Source organism: Sparus aurata, chromosome 8, assembly GCF_900880675.1.
Source record: "Sparus aurata chromosome 8, fSpaAur1.1, whole genome shotgun sequence".
NCBI lineage: Eukaryota > Metazoa > Chordata > Actinopteri > Spariformes > Sparidae > Sparus > Sparus aurata.
The window spans coordinates 2299365-2313969 of NC_044194.1; the positions used below are offsets into that span (position 1 = coordinate 2299365).

The 14605-nt window shown below is 40.2% G+C and overlaps 1 protein-coding gene across 6 annotated transcripts in view; it reads right to left on the reverse strand.

Moving 5' to 3' along the window:
• The window catches only part of LOC115586300 (voltage-dependent calcium channel subunit alpha-2/delta-4-like), a 107465-nt gene that overhangs the window by 52937 nt on the left and 39923 nt on the right, over positions 1–14605 (reverse strand). For 4 of the 6 annotated variants that reach the window (XM_030425213.1, XM_030425210.1, XM_030425211.1 and 1 more), the window contains exons 1-2: positions 8291–9099; positions 209–290 (exon numbers count right to left, since the gene is read on the reverse strand). In XM_030425213.1, the coding sequence (XP_030281073.1) occupies positions 209–290; positions 8291–8412 (204 nt within the window). In that variant the 5' untranslated portion in view covers positions 8413–9099. Of the gene's footprint in view, positions 1–208; positions 291–8290; positions 9100–14605 lie in introns of those variants that run through there. The other 2 variants (XM_030425215.1, XM_030425214.1) reach the window with 1 other exon arrangement.

The following is a 14605-nucleotide window of genomic DNA, read 5'->3' on the forward strand; positions in this document are numbered from 1 at the left end:
AAATATTAAATAAATAAGGGAACAAAAACATTTTTTAATGATTTGGAGAAAAACGTGTTGTTGTTGTTTTTTTCCTCCTCTTGAATCTGTTTATGGAACAATATGTAATTATTTTACACGGCAGCAAAAGTCCACATGTGGACCATTTCCAAGAATATCTGCACCTTCAGTTTGACCTTTACATTCTACTGATCTTCTGACTGTTTACCTTCTGCAGCAGCAGAGAGCCGGAGTATTTGATGGTCAGCTCCCGAAGCTGAACAGAGAACACAGACGCCCACTGCTGCACCCTGAAACACAAACAGCAACACACAACATTACTGATATCTGTACAAAAGACAAATACACAACAAGGAGATGCTGCATAAATAATGTGGTGGAGAGACACAAAGAATCACTGAAAACTGAACTCAGAACAAGAAGAAAAAGTCTTTTCAACTTCTGGACTGTTTGACTGGATCAAATGCTTTGAGGTTTTAAGTTGAACCTTTTATAAAACAAACCTTTTTTAATGTTAAACTGCAAAATGAGGTTTATAAATTAAACTGTAATGTGATGTAATGACAACAGTGGCAGAAATGGTCATAGTGGTATCATCATTATAGTTTGTGTAAAATAAACACTTCTGAATTGAGGTGACTATCAAAGTATTTATAAAGGCAGTGATGGTGGAAGCAACGATCAGAAGTCATTTGATTTATAATATAATAAACAGTTTATCTCCTTCTACTAAATGTGGCCTGTGCTTCTTACAAGTTTCACTTTGTATTATTCTCACTATGACTGTGTTCATGAAAACTGTCTTTGAGTTTCCTGTGTGACAGTCATCACCTCGTCACTGTCATCATGTGTTGAGTTAAATAAAGTTTGACTGAAACAGGTGACAGATCTCAATCAAACAAAACCTGTGTAAGCGGTGTGTGTGTGTGTGTGTGTGTGTGTGTGTGTGTGTGTGTTGGACGTGCTGCTTTGAGTTTTGGTGTCTGTTGCCGTGGCGACGCAGAGCAGCAGCGGTGTGTGTTACGGCAGAAAAAGGCCGTTAAATATGACAGCGATGAAAGAGATTTAGATAATCTGTTCTTCATCTGGGTCACAGCAGAGAGCTGCAGGTGTCTGCTCAGCACAAACTCACAATACCACTAAAACACAACAGAAACACAACACACACACACACACACACACACACACACACACACACACACACACACACACACACACACACAGTGAGGGAGCTCAGCTCTCTATAACGGACCAACAAAACAAAAGTTTCAGGTTTTATGATGAGAAATGAAGCACTTCTGATCTTAAAGTGAAACTCTCGCCAAAAAGCAACTGAGGCTTTATTTGTGACTGAATATGAGTCAAACCTTCATGTAAAAGCATAATTACGACGAAAGAGGCACTTTTAAGATTAACCGTAGTTTCGGTTTTGGGCACGTTAATTTTGAACGGGAGTGCATGGGGCAAGACATGCTAGCATCTAAATCTCTATTTTTAAAACAGTAAGAAATCTCGACACAACATGAAACTTTGCTCGTAGCATCACCAGGGTCTCTACACATGAACACGAGCATTGAGAACTTTGTTTGTGTTTACTAAAAAGAACGTTTTCGAACAACTCACGTTAGCTGCTGTATCTCCGGCGCGCCGCCGTCATGGCAGACAAAAAGTGTCGATCCCCGAGTGCGACCTGACAGGCACGCTTTAGGAGTGATTCCATTACTCTCCTGCCTGTCAGGTCGCACTCGGGGATCGACACTTTTTGTCTGCCATGGCGGCGACGCGCAGGAGATGCAGCAGCTAACGTGAGTAGTTCAAAAACCTTCTTTTTAGTAAACTCTGTGTACACAAACAATGTTCTCAATGCTCGTGTTCATGTGTAGAGACCCTGGTGATGCTACCAGCAAAGTCTCATGTTGTGTCGAGACTTCTTAGTGTTCTAAACAGAGAGATTTTGATGCTGTCGTATCTCTGCCCCGAGCTCTCCCGTTCAAAATTAACGTGCCCAAAACTGAAACTACGGTAAATCTTAAAAGTGCCTCTTTCGTCATAATTATGCTTTTACACGAAGGTTTGACTCATTCAGTCACAAATAAAGCCTCGGCTGCTTTTTGGCGAGAGTTTCGCTTTAATGTTGATCACACAGGGGTTTTTAAATTTTACAGGTCCTCATTACCTTGTGATGTTCTTACATGTTTTTTAATAAAGATATATATGTATTTATTAATGTCATTAAAGGTGAGACAAACTGATATCGTATATATAAAATATCACTACTGTATATAGTACAGCATTTTGAACAGATATTATTTAGTAACTGGATAATGAATAAATAAAAGCACAAAACAAACAAAACTAAGACTCAGTAAGTAGGGAAATATTTGTCATAATTCACTTAATTTATCTGACAGCTTTAGTGATTTTTAGATTAACTTTTACACAGAAAATGATGATGACTTTCTAAAGTTACACACATTTAATGTATAATTGTAAAGAATATGTTGGGAGGCACTGAGATCAAAGATGCTCTTAAAAAGAGAGAGAGGCTGTTTTTTTTCACCCTGTTAAAAAGGTTTTTTTCAATATGGAACAGAGGATGTCGTTCACTGTACAGATTGTAAAGTCCACCGAGGCAATGTGATTGTGATTTTGGGCAACATAAACAGAATTTATCTTATTTAATTTGTGAGGATGGAACTCTTCTCTTCGTTTCAGAAGAAGGAGGGGAAGAGCTTCCAACTGAGCAGCGTTCTCTCAGATCCATGGACATTTCAAACAAATGTAGTTCACTCATTTTCAAGTCAGCAAACTGAGGTAACCTGACACACACACACACACACACACACACACACACACACACACACACACACACACAGCAGGACTGTGTGTGTTTACTCAGCAGGAGTTTATTGATCCATCTGTTCTGGACATTAATCCTCTCAGTGCAGACGTACAAACTCACACTAGAGCTGCAACGATTGTTTGATTATCTCATTAGTCTACAGTAGAAATTAGTTGCCAAATATTTTGATAATTGATTAATTAATCAGTAATTAGTTCAGTTATTTTAGCGCTGAAATGGAGGAATGTGCTGCTTTGTCATTTATGATAGTAGCTGTTAGTTGCTAGCTGGACTTCTGGTCGGATAAAAGAAACTTTTTAAAGATGTTTGATCACGTTGAGCATTTTTTCCAAATTTGATAGACTCAATAATTAACTGATTATTTGTTTTGAATAAACAGTAACTGATGTTGACTCTTGTGAAAGTTGGACTCGAAAGGACGACAGCTCTCATTACAGAGTCTGATTCTTCTTCTCAAAACTTCTGGTTTTCTTTTTGTGTCTCTTTTTTAACGTACAGCAGTAACACAACATCGATATCCGTTCTTCTAAGCTGCCAACACAGCTGGAGAACGAACGGCGTGCACAGCGTTACTGTCATGGTGGAAGTTGTCTTTACAGTTATTGTTAAAGTGATCGTTTATGATGTGGGCAGCCTTTAATTTAGATGCAGTCAGCTGGAGATGGGATTTATAAACATTTAATTGCTTTAAGACTGCAATGATAATAACCGTGGAATTGTGTTTTCTTGTCACTGTGTTGTTGTTTGATGCAGAGTTGATGACTTGTTCTGAAGTCTGGCTTCTCTTGTTGTTTGTATTTACACATTTTATCTGGTGCCATTTCTCAGCTGGATATACTGAAGCGTCCGTAGAATCCTTTTCTCATTCATGTCTGTGTAAACAGCCAGGGAATGCAAAACATGAAAATAGTCTCAGTGGACATCATGAGGGATCAGACTGAGTCTGAAGCTGATAGACGAGGATCGAACATGTTTGTCTCAAACAGCTGTTCTGCACACTGCACATCGCTCTGTGTGGCTTCAGCTCTCTGAAGATTTACTGTGTAGTCTTTTATTTCATGCTCGGGCTCCTAACATGAGAGCTTTAAACATCACATCCCACACAGTGCTACTCCGGTGATCCTCGGTGTGGGATGTGACGTGTGGTACACTCCTCTTACTTACATAAATATATTTTCATTGTCATCAGTTCTGATCTTTAGATATTAATCTTTGGTCAAAGTTGCTGTTTGTTTACCTGCAGCATCTTTCCATCTGTCACCAATTTCAACTACAAATGTCCAAAAAATTTAATCCTCCATCAAGATCACCTCCAAAATCTAATCATCTGATCCTGATCCTGTTGAGGCTGATCTGTCAAACAGATTGACGCCAAATCTGACTGGACACAAAGAACACAGCCATCATCTCGTTTTACCCCAAGTTATAACCAACAGCAGCAGGTCAAACAGTCAGCAGTGGAGATGACGACCTGAAGTACACTGATGTAATGAAAAAACAAGTCTGTGTCCAAATGACTGACAGAAGCAGAGGTGAGAGATACAGCGAGGAAAGAGACACTGACAGGATACAGGGATGAAATATGGAGTTCCTGGACAAAACACTAATCTATCAGGGTGAGACCAGAGAGATCAATTCAGATTTAGAAACAAACATCAATCATTTGTGGCCAGAAGAAGAAAAGTCACGTCAGTTTTGCTGCAACATGTCATCCAGCGACACACTCCACAGAAAATACACTCAAGCACACAAGATGTTTGAATGTAAAAGTTAAATGTAAAAATGTAAATCACCAAATCTGCTATTTCTGGGTTGGACTATGATTTTACAAACACTGGTCCATAATAGAACTATCTTGTCTGTTTGATCCATACTTTCATCTTCACTTCTCGTCACACGCTGATGAAGGTGAAGTGCTGAAACATGTTTGTCTGCCAACAATCTCTCTATAAAAGCAAGGAATCTCTGTATGTGTGTGTGTGTGTGTTCCTCAAATATCTCTGCGGATCAGGATCACACTGACCTGAGAGTTTCAACATGGCTGCTGCGCGGTTCAAGGGTGTGCAACGTCGCATTTGTTTGGACTGTAATGATAGTGTGTCGTGTGTTTAGTGTGTAGTGGAGTCGGTTTTTTGTTTAATGAGTCAAAACAATGAGGAGAAGCTGAATGAGCATTACCTGCATTTAAATGTAAATAGTTACATATAACTTCGTAAATGTTTAAAATGTATGCACATATTTAGCAGACAACAATTTATATTTGTATTATAAGTAATAAAAATGGTTTGTTAAACATATTTGTGGTTTTCACAGTAAAAAATCAAACTTTTTCTACTCAGATTTCATGTTTTTTTGTGATTTTAGGTCCATTGTGTTAATACAGTATGTCAAAATAAAAAAACAACTGTACAGTCACACATGTGAGGTTGTGCTGAAAATAATGACACCAAGTAAATAGTTTTTAAGGTGAAATATAATGGCAAAATCAAAAATAGTCAAAAACAGCCAGTTATACCCTGGAATATCAGATTTCACAACAAACCTAAATATCCCTGATGTCTCACCTTCAAACACAGCCTCATTTGGCCATCCATGAAAAAGCTGCTTAACCTCCCACTTTTCTATAGGAATACATATTTCTTACGGGCACTGCACTAGTAACATTTAAAAAGAAGGACCGTTCTCTAAGAGTGCCGGGGTTTTGTTTGCTGTTGATTCCAGCCACTTCCCTGCACGGACCGTATGTGTTTAGACTCTGGAGAAGTGTTGGCTGCCATCAGGTAACAGTGCAGCATTCAGTTTATTGAAATATCAAATGCAACATATTGTGGGATTAGAGCACTTTATCATAGACTGAGGAAATGTAAATCTGGCGATGATGAATGTATACTACACAGATTAAAATGTAACAGTATTAACTTACTGACCCTTTTTTTTTATTATTGTTTAACCTTTGAACAGGACGGCTGAAGAGAGAGGAGACATGACGTTCAGCAAAGTCATGTTGGTTTGAATTTTGTTTGTTTTTTTACAGCATGCATTTATGTTTCTAGCTCAAATGGATTAAAATGGAGGCTCCGCTCTTTATCAACCCGTCGGCATGGTGAATCGTCGCATCCGAGCTCCGTTAATGATGTCATCTTTGTATCATTCATAACTCACACACTCACAACTCAGACTGGACCAGAGTCGTTCTGATCAGCTGTTCCACATCCACAACATCTAAACTGTTACTTTCACTTTGTATTCAGGGTGCGTTTGTAACCAGGTGACTCGGTGATCTCTGTCCAGGCCCGCGGTCATCAGTCGGGTGGTGAATGTGGGTCAGAGTAGAAGGTGACCGGGCTGACGGAGGGGGGGGGGGGGGGGGGGGCAGCGAGCCATGCTGGCCACACAGATGGTGGTGGAGGAGGGAGAGTGTGTCCTGCAGGGAGCCCGACAGTTACCCAGCCTGACAGGTTCATGCTAATGAGGTTGTTAGTATGAGCAACTACAACAGGAAGAAGACCACGGCACCACCGGGACTGACTGACAGGTGAATTCTGGGAAGGGCAGCTAAAATGTGGATGAAAGAGCTGAGACGTATTACAAACACTAATGAATGTTATTCGCTTTAGATCGACGGAATCACTTCATTTGATTTGACAAGATGAAACTTAACAACCTCGACGCTTTTAGCTCTGCAGCTTCAGCAGATTTCCACTTAAAAAAACAACAAAACAACGTCTTTTCAAATCGATTTGGGATCTCCGGGCTTCCAGAGAGGTGGATTACGGCATTTTAGAGTGCATTTATTCTTTTTTCTATTGTTTCTTTTTAAAAGCATTTCAAAAGTCCCAAACTACTCCAGACTTTAGAGATAGAGCAGGTGGAGCCTGCAGTGCCTGATGCTTCAGATATAAAAGAAACTTCAGGAAAAATTACAGTTAAAAAGAAAAATAATGAGGTTAATAGTGAGGACACACACGCTCACCTGTATATGTCATCAGGACAGGTAGACAGTCTTTGTGTAATAACTCACATGGCCAAAGTTTAACTCTAAAATCTATTTCTGACTAAAGTATTTAGTTTTTCTGGTTGTTCTGCTTGTGTTGTTTTTATTTTTTATTTTATTTTTTTGGAGATTTTGCTTTTTGTAGGTTCAGTTCTTCTGGTTTAATACGTTTTTGTTTTTGAGATGAACCTAGATATTGTTAATTCAGCATAAAATCCCCTCAGAATGAAGTTTGTGTGAATATTTTAGTATATATATCAAAATGTTATGAAAAAAAAGGTAGTTATGACGACATAAAGCTTCAGCCCACACCCACTAAATAACTCCTTCTTTGTGTTATACTTTTTGTTTTCCTCCCATCTGTTTTCCATGAGAAGTCCTGGAAATAATGAGATATGAGCCCAGACATGTCCCGACATGACACTGTTAGAGAAGCCTTTAAAATCCCAGGTTAGAAAACACAACAACAGAAAAAACAGTGTGAGTGTTTTAAGAAAACAGGTCGAGACTCCTCAAGATCTCTATCAGTCTGAAACCAGGAGCCTCGATCGGGATCAGCTCGACTTATTTGAGGTTGCAGACTGAAAAAACACAATAAACTCTGTTGCAGCAGATTCTGCTCGTCTCCTGCAGTTTCCTTTGAGTAGTTTTTGACTCTGATAGCTACTGAAGAGGTGTTTTTCACACAGTGCTGGAACAGGATCCAGGATCCAGAATTTTCTCTGGCCCAGATCTGGGTTTCTGAGATCCAACAACGCCTTGTTGTTATTTATTTATCTTTGTATCTATTTATGGAAAATTGTTAATATGGACTAGAATAACTAAAACAAACAGACCAACAGAAGGACTGTAGTGCTACAGATAGCTTCTGACAGCGTCATGAAGGATAAGACTTGTGTTGGGGTTTAAGTTTACGGTCTGACATGTTGTTTGTCACGTTAATGTTCCATTTTTAATTAGACAGCAGGATAAAATTATCCAAGGCAACAGGAAAACTATAAGACATTTGTGGAGTGAAACAGAGAAGAGCAGATTTCAGTGCGTGTGTTTTCATGAAGATCCTGAGGGAATGTTTGTGTCAGCTGACGGCAGTTTTCCCGCAGGACCTCCGTGAACACACAGTGCACTCTGGGAGTTTGTAGTGTGAGGCTGGATTTATCTGGAACAAGGCCAATCAGGACAGATTGACGAGTTCGCACTGGGAGCCGCCCAGTTCATTACCGTGCTCAAAGACACATCGACAGTAGAGCCATGCACAGACAAACTCTGCTCAAACCAACAGAAATGTGCGCGTCTATCTGGAAATGTACGAATGCATATAAAAGGGGTCAGATCAGTTTAAATCTGAGTATTTGTTGGCGTGACATTTATCCTCCCACAGCAGGAGGAAGACACAGAGCTCAGATCCAGCAGAAGGAGTGAAGGATACTTACGTCTCCGGTGGGATCTTCATCTGAGCCTGAGCTGTAATCCACAGGCAGAGAAATCCCAGAATCCCCAGGAGCTTCCTCATTCCCACATCCCTGCCCTCCATCCTGCTTTCAACTCCCGACATGAAGCTCCTCACAGCTCGGATTCTGAAGTCTTGGAGGCAGTTTGACAAACTAGGATCAGCTCTGAAAGTTCAGGAGGATGATAAAGAGTTTGTAGGAAACGGCTTCCTCATGCTGGCTAAAGCGAGTAGAAGACGGCCGTGACAGCAGCAGGTTTTGAAACCTGAACGATCTCCATCTTGTCGCGATAAACTAGTCCTCCTACACGCATCTTCCTGTTTTAGCTTCTCATCCTCTTTGAAGAAACTTCCAGAAGATCTCTGACAACTTCCAAGTCATCCAGAACAAACTGACGGAGAGGTGGAATCTCGAAGACAAACTCTTGAGGTTAAAAATGAAAACTGGTCCTTCTTAGAGACTCCAGAGGAAAAATGTGACAGAGAGAAGTTTCCTCTTCAGCTCCTCCAGGTTCTCCCAGGTTACTCCAGGTTATTCCAGGTTGCTCCTCGTGAAGCCAGGACCAATAAGTGGGTTAATTTCTCTCACTTGCATATATTTAGGAAGACATAAAGCTGGCAGTCTGCAGCAGATTTTGCAGCCGCTCGCCTCCACTGTCACCCAATTTGCAACGTAATCCACTTGGATTAAAAACTCCTCTTCCCCATGGAGAGAGAGAGGGAGAGAGAGAGAGACAGAAAGAGAGAGAGAGGGGAGGGATTGGAGCAGGGGATTGGACGAGGGCTCTGTTTTATCTAAGAGGATTAGAGCGATTTCTGGAGACAGACTCTCCTCCGACCAATCAGAGCAGCCGGAAGAAAAAAAGAAACCCTGAGGTTCAGTTTGGCTGCTGAAAGAGAGAGAGAGGGCGAGCGGCCAACTGTGACATGATGCCCGACACACACACACACACACACACACACACACACACACACACACACACACACACAGTCAATGAGCTGAATAATTACACAAAAACAACTGAGCACAAACAAACACACACTCCGGTGTACACGCTAGTTTTTCGACCTCTTTGTTTGAGTCACCTGAGCTTCAGAGGACCAGCAGCTCTGAGGTCAGTGCCTGGCTCAGGGGCAGCGGCAGAAACACATCTCAGACTTAATGTGTGTGTCAGGGGAAAACAAAACATACTGTACACACACACACACACACACACACACACACACACACAGAGCAAGTGTCCAGTCTACACTCTGGACTGGATCAACTGGGATTTTACGTCTAATCTGATAAAAACCTGATTAGAGTCAAAGCTGTTGACCAATTACAGCTCACCATCACCTCTGTACCGTCTCTGCTCTTCATCTTCATCCTCATCCTCATCATCATCATCATCATCATCATCATCAGCAGCAGCAGCAGCAGCAGCAGAGATACACAAACAAAAGAACTGGTCATCTGTTCAACAAGACCACCATGACTTCCCCATTCTCACCTGAAATATGGATGTTAAAGATAAAATATGTGACATTACTGTATCACTACTGCCTAAAAACAACTAGTTGGGAGTTGTGAACAAGATAGATGCAAGTTGACTAAAAGGTATTTGATTTGGTCATCTGACACCATCAGATACATCAGAGTGAGGAAGGAAGGCGCCGAATGTGACGAAAGTGAATAAAACTGTGAAACGCTACTTCATGACACATCAACATCTTTTGTTTTCATTGTTTTTAATGCAAATCAGAAATGGCATATTGTGCGTTTACAATTCTATTTCAAGAATAACGCCAGATGTCTGATGTTTCCAGGATCTGATATGGAAGAATTTTGCTGCTTTTCGTCAATTTACGTGACAGTACACTGAATATTTGATGGTTTTGGTTGATTGGACAAAACAAATCATCCAATTATGACAGTTTACTGGCAGCCGCTGGCACTTTTCACCACCAATATCGCTATTTGCACTTTGGATTATGTTTTGCCAACAGAGGGCAGTATAAGCTCTATAAAACACAGTCGGCCACCTTCACCAGTGTTAGCGCAAGCATGAACGTCTCTAACACCAACAGCACTCAGCGACAAACCGACACAAATAGCCAGTAAAAAATATTCTCAGCGGTTAATAGTTTACATACCTGATTATGTTCTATTCCTGCTGATAGATTCTCCTAAAGCCTACGCACACATCCTTTCGTGGATTATTTAAAGAAATAATCTTACTACAGAAAGACAGTATTGGGTTAACATGGCTGCTCAGGAAAGTCTCTGATAACGATGCTCTTTCATTGTTTCCTGACTTGTAAGTGAAGCTAATGTGGTGAATATTTTCTGTCGGCCATCTTTAATCATTAGCCTTTTTATTCATAAAGTATGTGGAAGGATGTTCATGTTTTCAGCAGTTAAATCTTTCTTTTTAAATATAATATTTGGATGGTTACTGCCGTGCTGAGTTTGTCTCGGACTTGAAACCAGTACAACAGCGTCCTCAGTAGACTCGTTACTTACAGGCTGTGAAAGGTGACATGAGGTAAAAATACATTCTGTGACTATTTCTGGAAAATATCGCATCACGTTTGGTTTCTTTGTATTGATTCTGTGTCAAATACAAGACTGTTTCGGAAGTCATGAATAGTTTGACCTTCTGATTTTCAGTTTATTTGAAACTTAAAGCCACTTACAGTCAGTCTGCAGCACTAAACCTGTAAAGTTACAAGAACCTGTAGAACCAACAAGTTCACCTGGTCTCACCTGTCAGAGCTCCACATACGTTACATCCATTCAGCTTCACAGAGATTCAAGTTATCAGGTGTTCAGATGTAAAACTCACAGTGCACGTCTGCTGCCAGCCGTCTGCTGCTTACACACTTCATTAATTATTGATCAGAGCCACAAGAATAACCACAGAGTGATCAATAGATCAGTGTCAGTGAAGATCTGATCCTTCAGGTCTGTGACGACTACATTATCACATCCACAGTGTCCTCATTATAATCACACTCACCTCACAGAACACCTCATTATCAATACTTAAACTCATCAATCAATCAGAAGCTTGAATCTGAACCAACGTGACTTCTTTGTGTTTTATTTACACTCTTCTATCTGAAATGTAAAATCATCTTGGCAGAGAAGATGAGAAATAAACTTGTGTTCCTGCCAACGTTCAGTCTGTAAAGAAAACCTCACAACTAATGAGTCAGCAGCTCCCTCTAGTGTTCCAACACGTAACGTACAGCTCTCATCTACAGTCACACACACGAGGACACGCACTGACAAAATGGCTCCAACTCAAACACTGAAACCAAATGTGATTAACAAAGACAACCAAACAAGATGTCCAAATGTTCTCAAAGTTTAGACCTCAGTACAAGAACAAGGTCATTTCTCTGTGTAGTAGGGATGTAGATTATTGCAAATGCACTCTTTGATTGTTCATAAACACATTTTTAATCAGTTAAATTCTTACCAGTGATAAATTATTAATGATGAATGACTAACATCCTTCAGTATCAACACAACCGGAGTCTCTAACGAGGTCAGACTGCTGCATCATGTCTCTCGATTACTCTTGTAGATTTTAATACGTGTACCGAGATGTGATGGACTCTGATTCCTGGTTCTTTCTGTGTTATTAGAACCAGTTTCCTACTTTCTACCTTCATTAGGATGAACCACAGAGTTGCACTTTTCATTTCTTAAATATACACTGATATCATTGCCGGACCAACGGAGGATTTTTGAGGTTGATCCAGTGAGAATGAACCCGTCAGCGCTCTCTGCTGGACAAATAGTGCCATAGAACACATGTTTGAAATGTCTCTGCTCATGTTTCTCGTTACTTTGTTTTATGTTGAAATGTAGAAGGAATGCAGTAAATTAAGAAGTAGTGCTTTTCACTTGGATCGTCCGGCTCTTCTCTTCCAGCTGCTCCACAAAGCAGAAGTAAAACATGAGGTGAAGCTTTCAGAGCAGCGAGACGATCTGAGAGGAGCTGAAGTACTGATGGTTTTAAATTAAACTAAAAAGGTTTGGTTTTAATATTCATACTTGTTTTAATCTATAAGGGTTTCATCATAACCCTCTATTTTTATTCACTTCTTACTGTTGTGGTTCTTATATTATCATATTTTATTAACATTGTTTTGAGTCAACTTCTATGTGCAATTTTTGATTCTTTCTCTATCCTCATATTTCTTTAATCGTTATTTTCATTGCTGCTTTTTTTATCTCTTATTCTTTATCTTTTATCACTTGACATATTTATTTTATTGCAATTGGTGTATTAGTCCCTAAACCTGTTGGTTTTCTTAATATATTGATGGATTGATTAATGCCGTTGTATTCATTCCACTAAACAGACCTTGATGTGAGACAGCTGCTGTTCAAACCTCAACTTTAAAGCCAACATTGATAAAAAGTCCTTTAAGTGGTCGAAATAAAAAAAAAAGCGGAGCAACGCTGAAGCTAAAAGGATCTGGACATGTGTAAGAAGTCTTATAAGTCACTTAAAAAAATCTTCATCAACATAAAAGTGTGTTAATGGAATACAAAGCAGTCGCAGCTAAACAGACGAGTGCTCATCCTTTTCAACAGGGCGTTTTCTAAAGATCACCCAAAGACCACAACTCTTCCCTCAAACACAGAATATATATTACACCTGGCAAAACCACAAACCATCGATTGAAAATAAATCTGCCATGTTCATCCTTTATCGCTTTTACAACATTAGTTCTGATCATTTCAGTTCAGGAAAAGCCAAACTTTGACCATCTCTCCGATCATCACTCTGTAGAGATCTTCCAATGGATCAGAACCGAGGCGATGAAACAGAAATATGATGTGATGGATCGGCTTTTAAAGCTGCTTCCATCATTTTTATGATCCTGGTCAAGAAGTTCAACCGTCCTGAATCTTCACACCAGCACATTCTTCACTTGGACTTCTCAGAACTGTGCGTACACGCATGTGTGTGTGTGTGTGTGGTAAGGTGCTGATGAGGCGGGTTCCAGGTACACGGGGTGTCATGGAGGATCAGGTAACAGTGTGGTCTCAGTGTCAGAGCTGAGAGTAAATCACACAGTTAGAGTGTTTCACTGACACACCCATCTTGAGTTGTGCACTTACAAGATCTCAAATATTTCCAACGATGTTCAAACCACTGAAATCTGTCATTTCAGTCAACGTAATGGTTTGTTTAATTTGGTCGCCTGGTTTTATAAGTAACAGAAAAACACTGGATGATGCGTCAGTGAGTGAAGAAGGAAGTCAGCGAACAAGACTAAACATACGTAGCACAGAGCTTGAAAACATAATGTTATCTGTGAACACATCAGACAGATTCTCATTGGCAATGGCAGCCGTTTAACAACAAAATTAACTCTGACGATCGCCAGTTACTTCAGGTAACATCAGATCATGTCTTGTTTTCAGTTTTGACTGATTAAAAATGGGGGACAATTGGGTTAACTGACCCTTTATGTTCTTTTCATTCATGAGGACGGTCAACAGATTTCTCTCTCTCTGATTGTTTTAGTAACTTCTGCACATGCTCAGTACACCCCTCCCACCCCACAGGAGCAGTTGTACGTTACTGTGACACGTGAGTTGTGTGACACGTAGCGTGACATGCAGGTCGTCATCGGGGATCCTCATGACACCCACCACGGGGTCGGAGGTCAGGTGGTGTCCATAGCAACACACCAGTTACATAACCTCCTTCCCGCACATGTAGTGCTGCTCTCACTTTCTGTAGATACTGATCACTTTCTCCCTGAACTTATGTAGCTGCAGTCCTCAAAGTTTTATTCTGGCTGCCATTTGTGCTTCATTCACAAATTCTCACAGGTGTTTGTTCCAAACTGTGTTCTGCAGTGGGAGTTAAACATGTTCAACAGAGAGCTGAAGTAAATCTCACTGATATTTTAAAGCCAAGGAACAGAGCATGAGAGTCATTTGGTTGGTTGTAATTAGCTCAGAAATGTCTACAGCAGAGATAACAGCAACAAAGATGAAAGTGACTGTAGACAGAACTGCTGCTGAGTTTTATGGATGAAAAAAAGTTGATGTAAGTGAACGGTTGTAACTTAGAAGATGAAAATTAAAGCTTCATTTAGTCAGGAAGTCCAATGAAAAAAATGCTTAATGATCAGGGTGTAACAATCCATTGAGCCAGATAGATACATCAGTTCAGTGAGAGTGAACGAACTTACACTTCTACAGCGCTGTACCGGTTTACTGACTGCTCAAACAGCTTTAAAACACTTGTCACATTCACAGTTTTGGGTTCAGTATCCT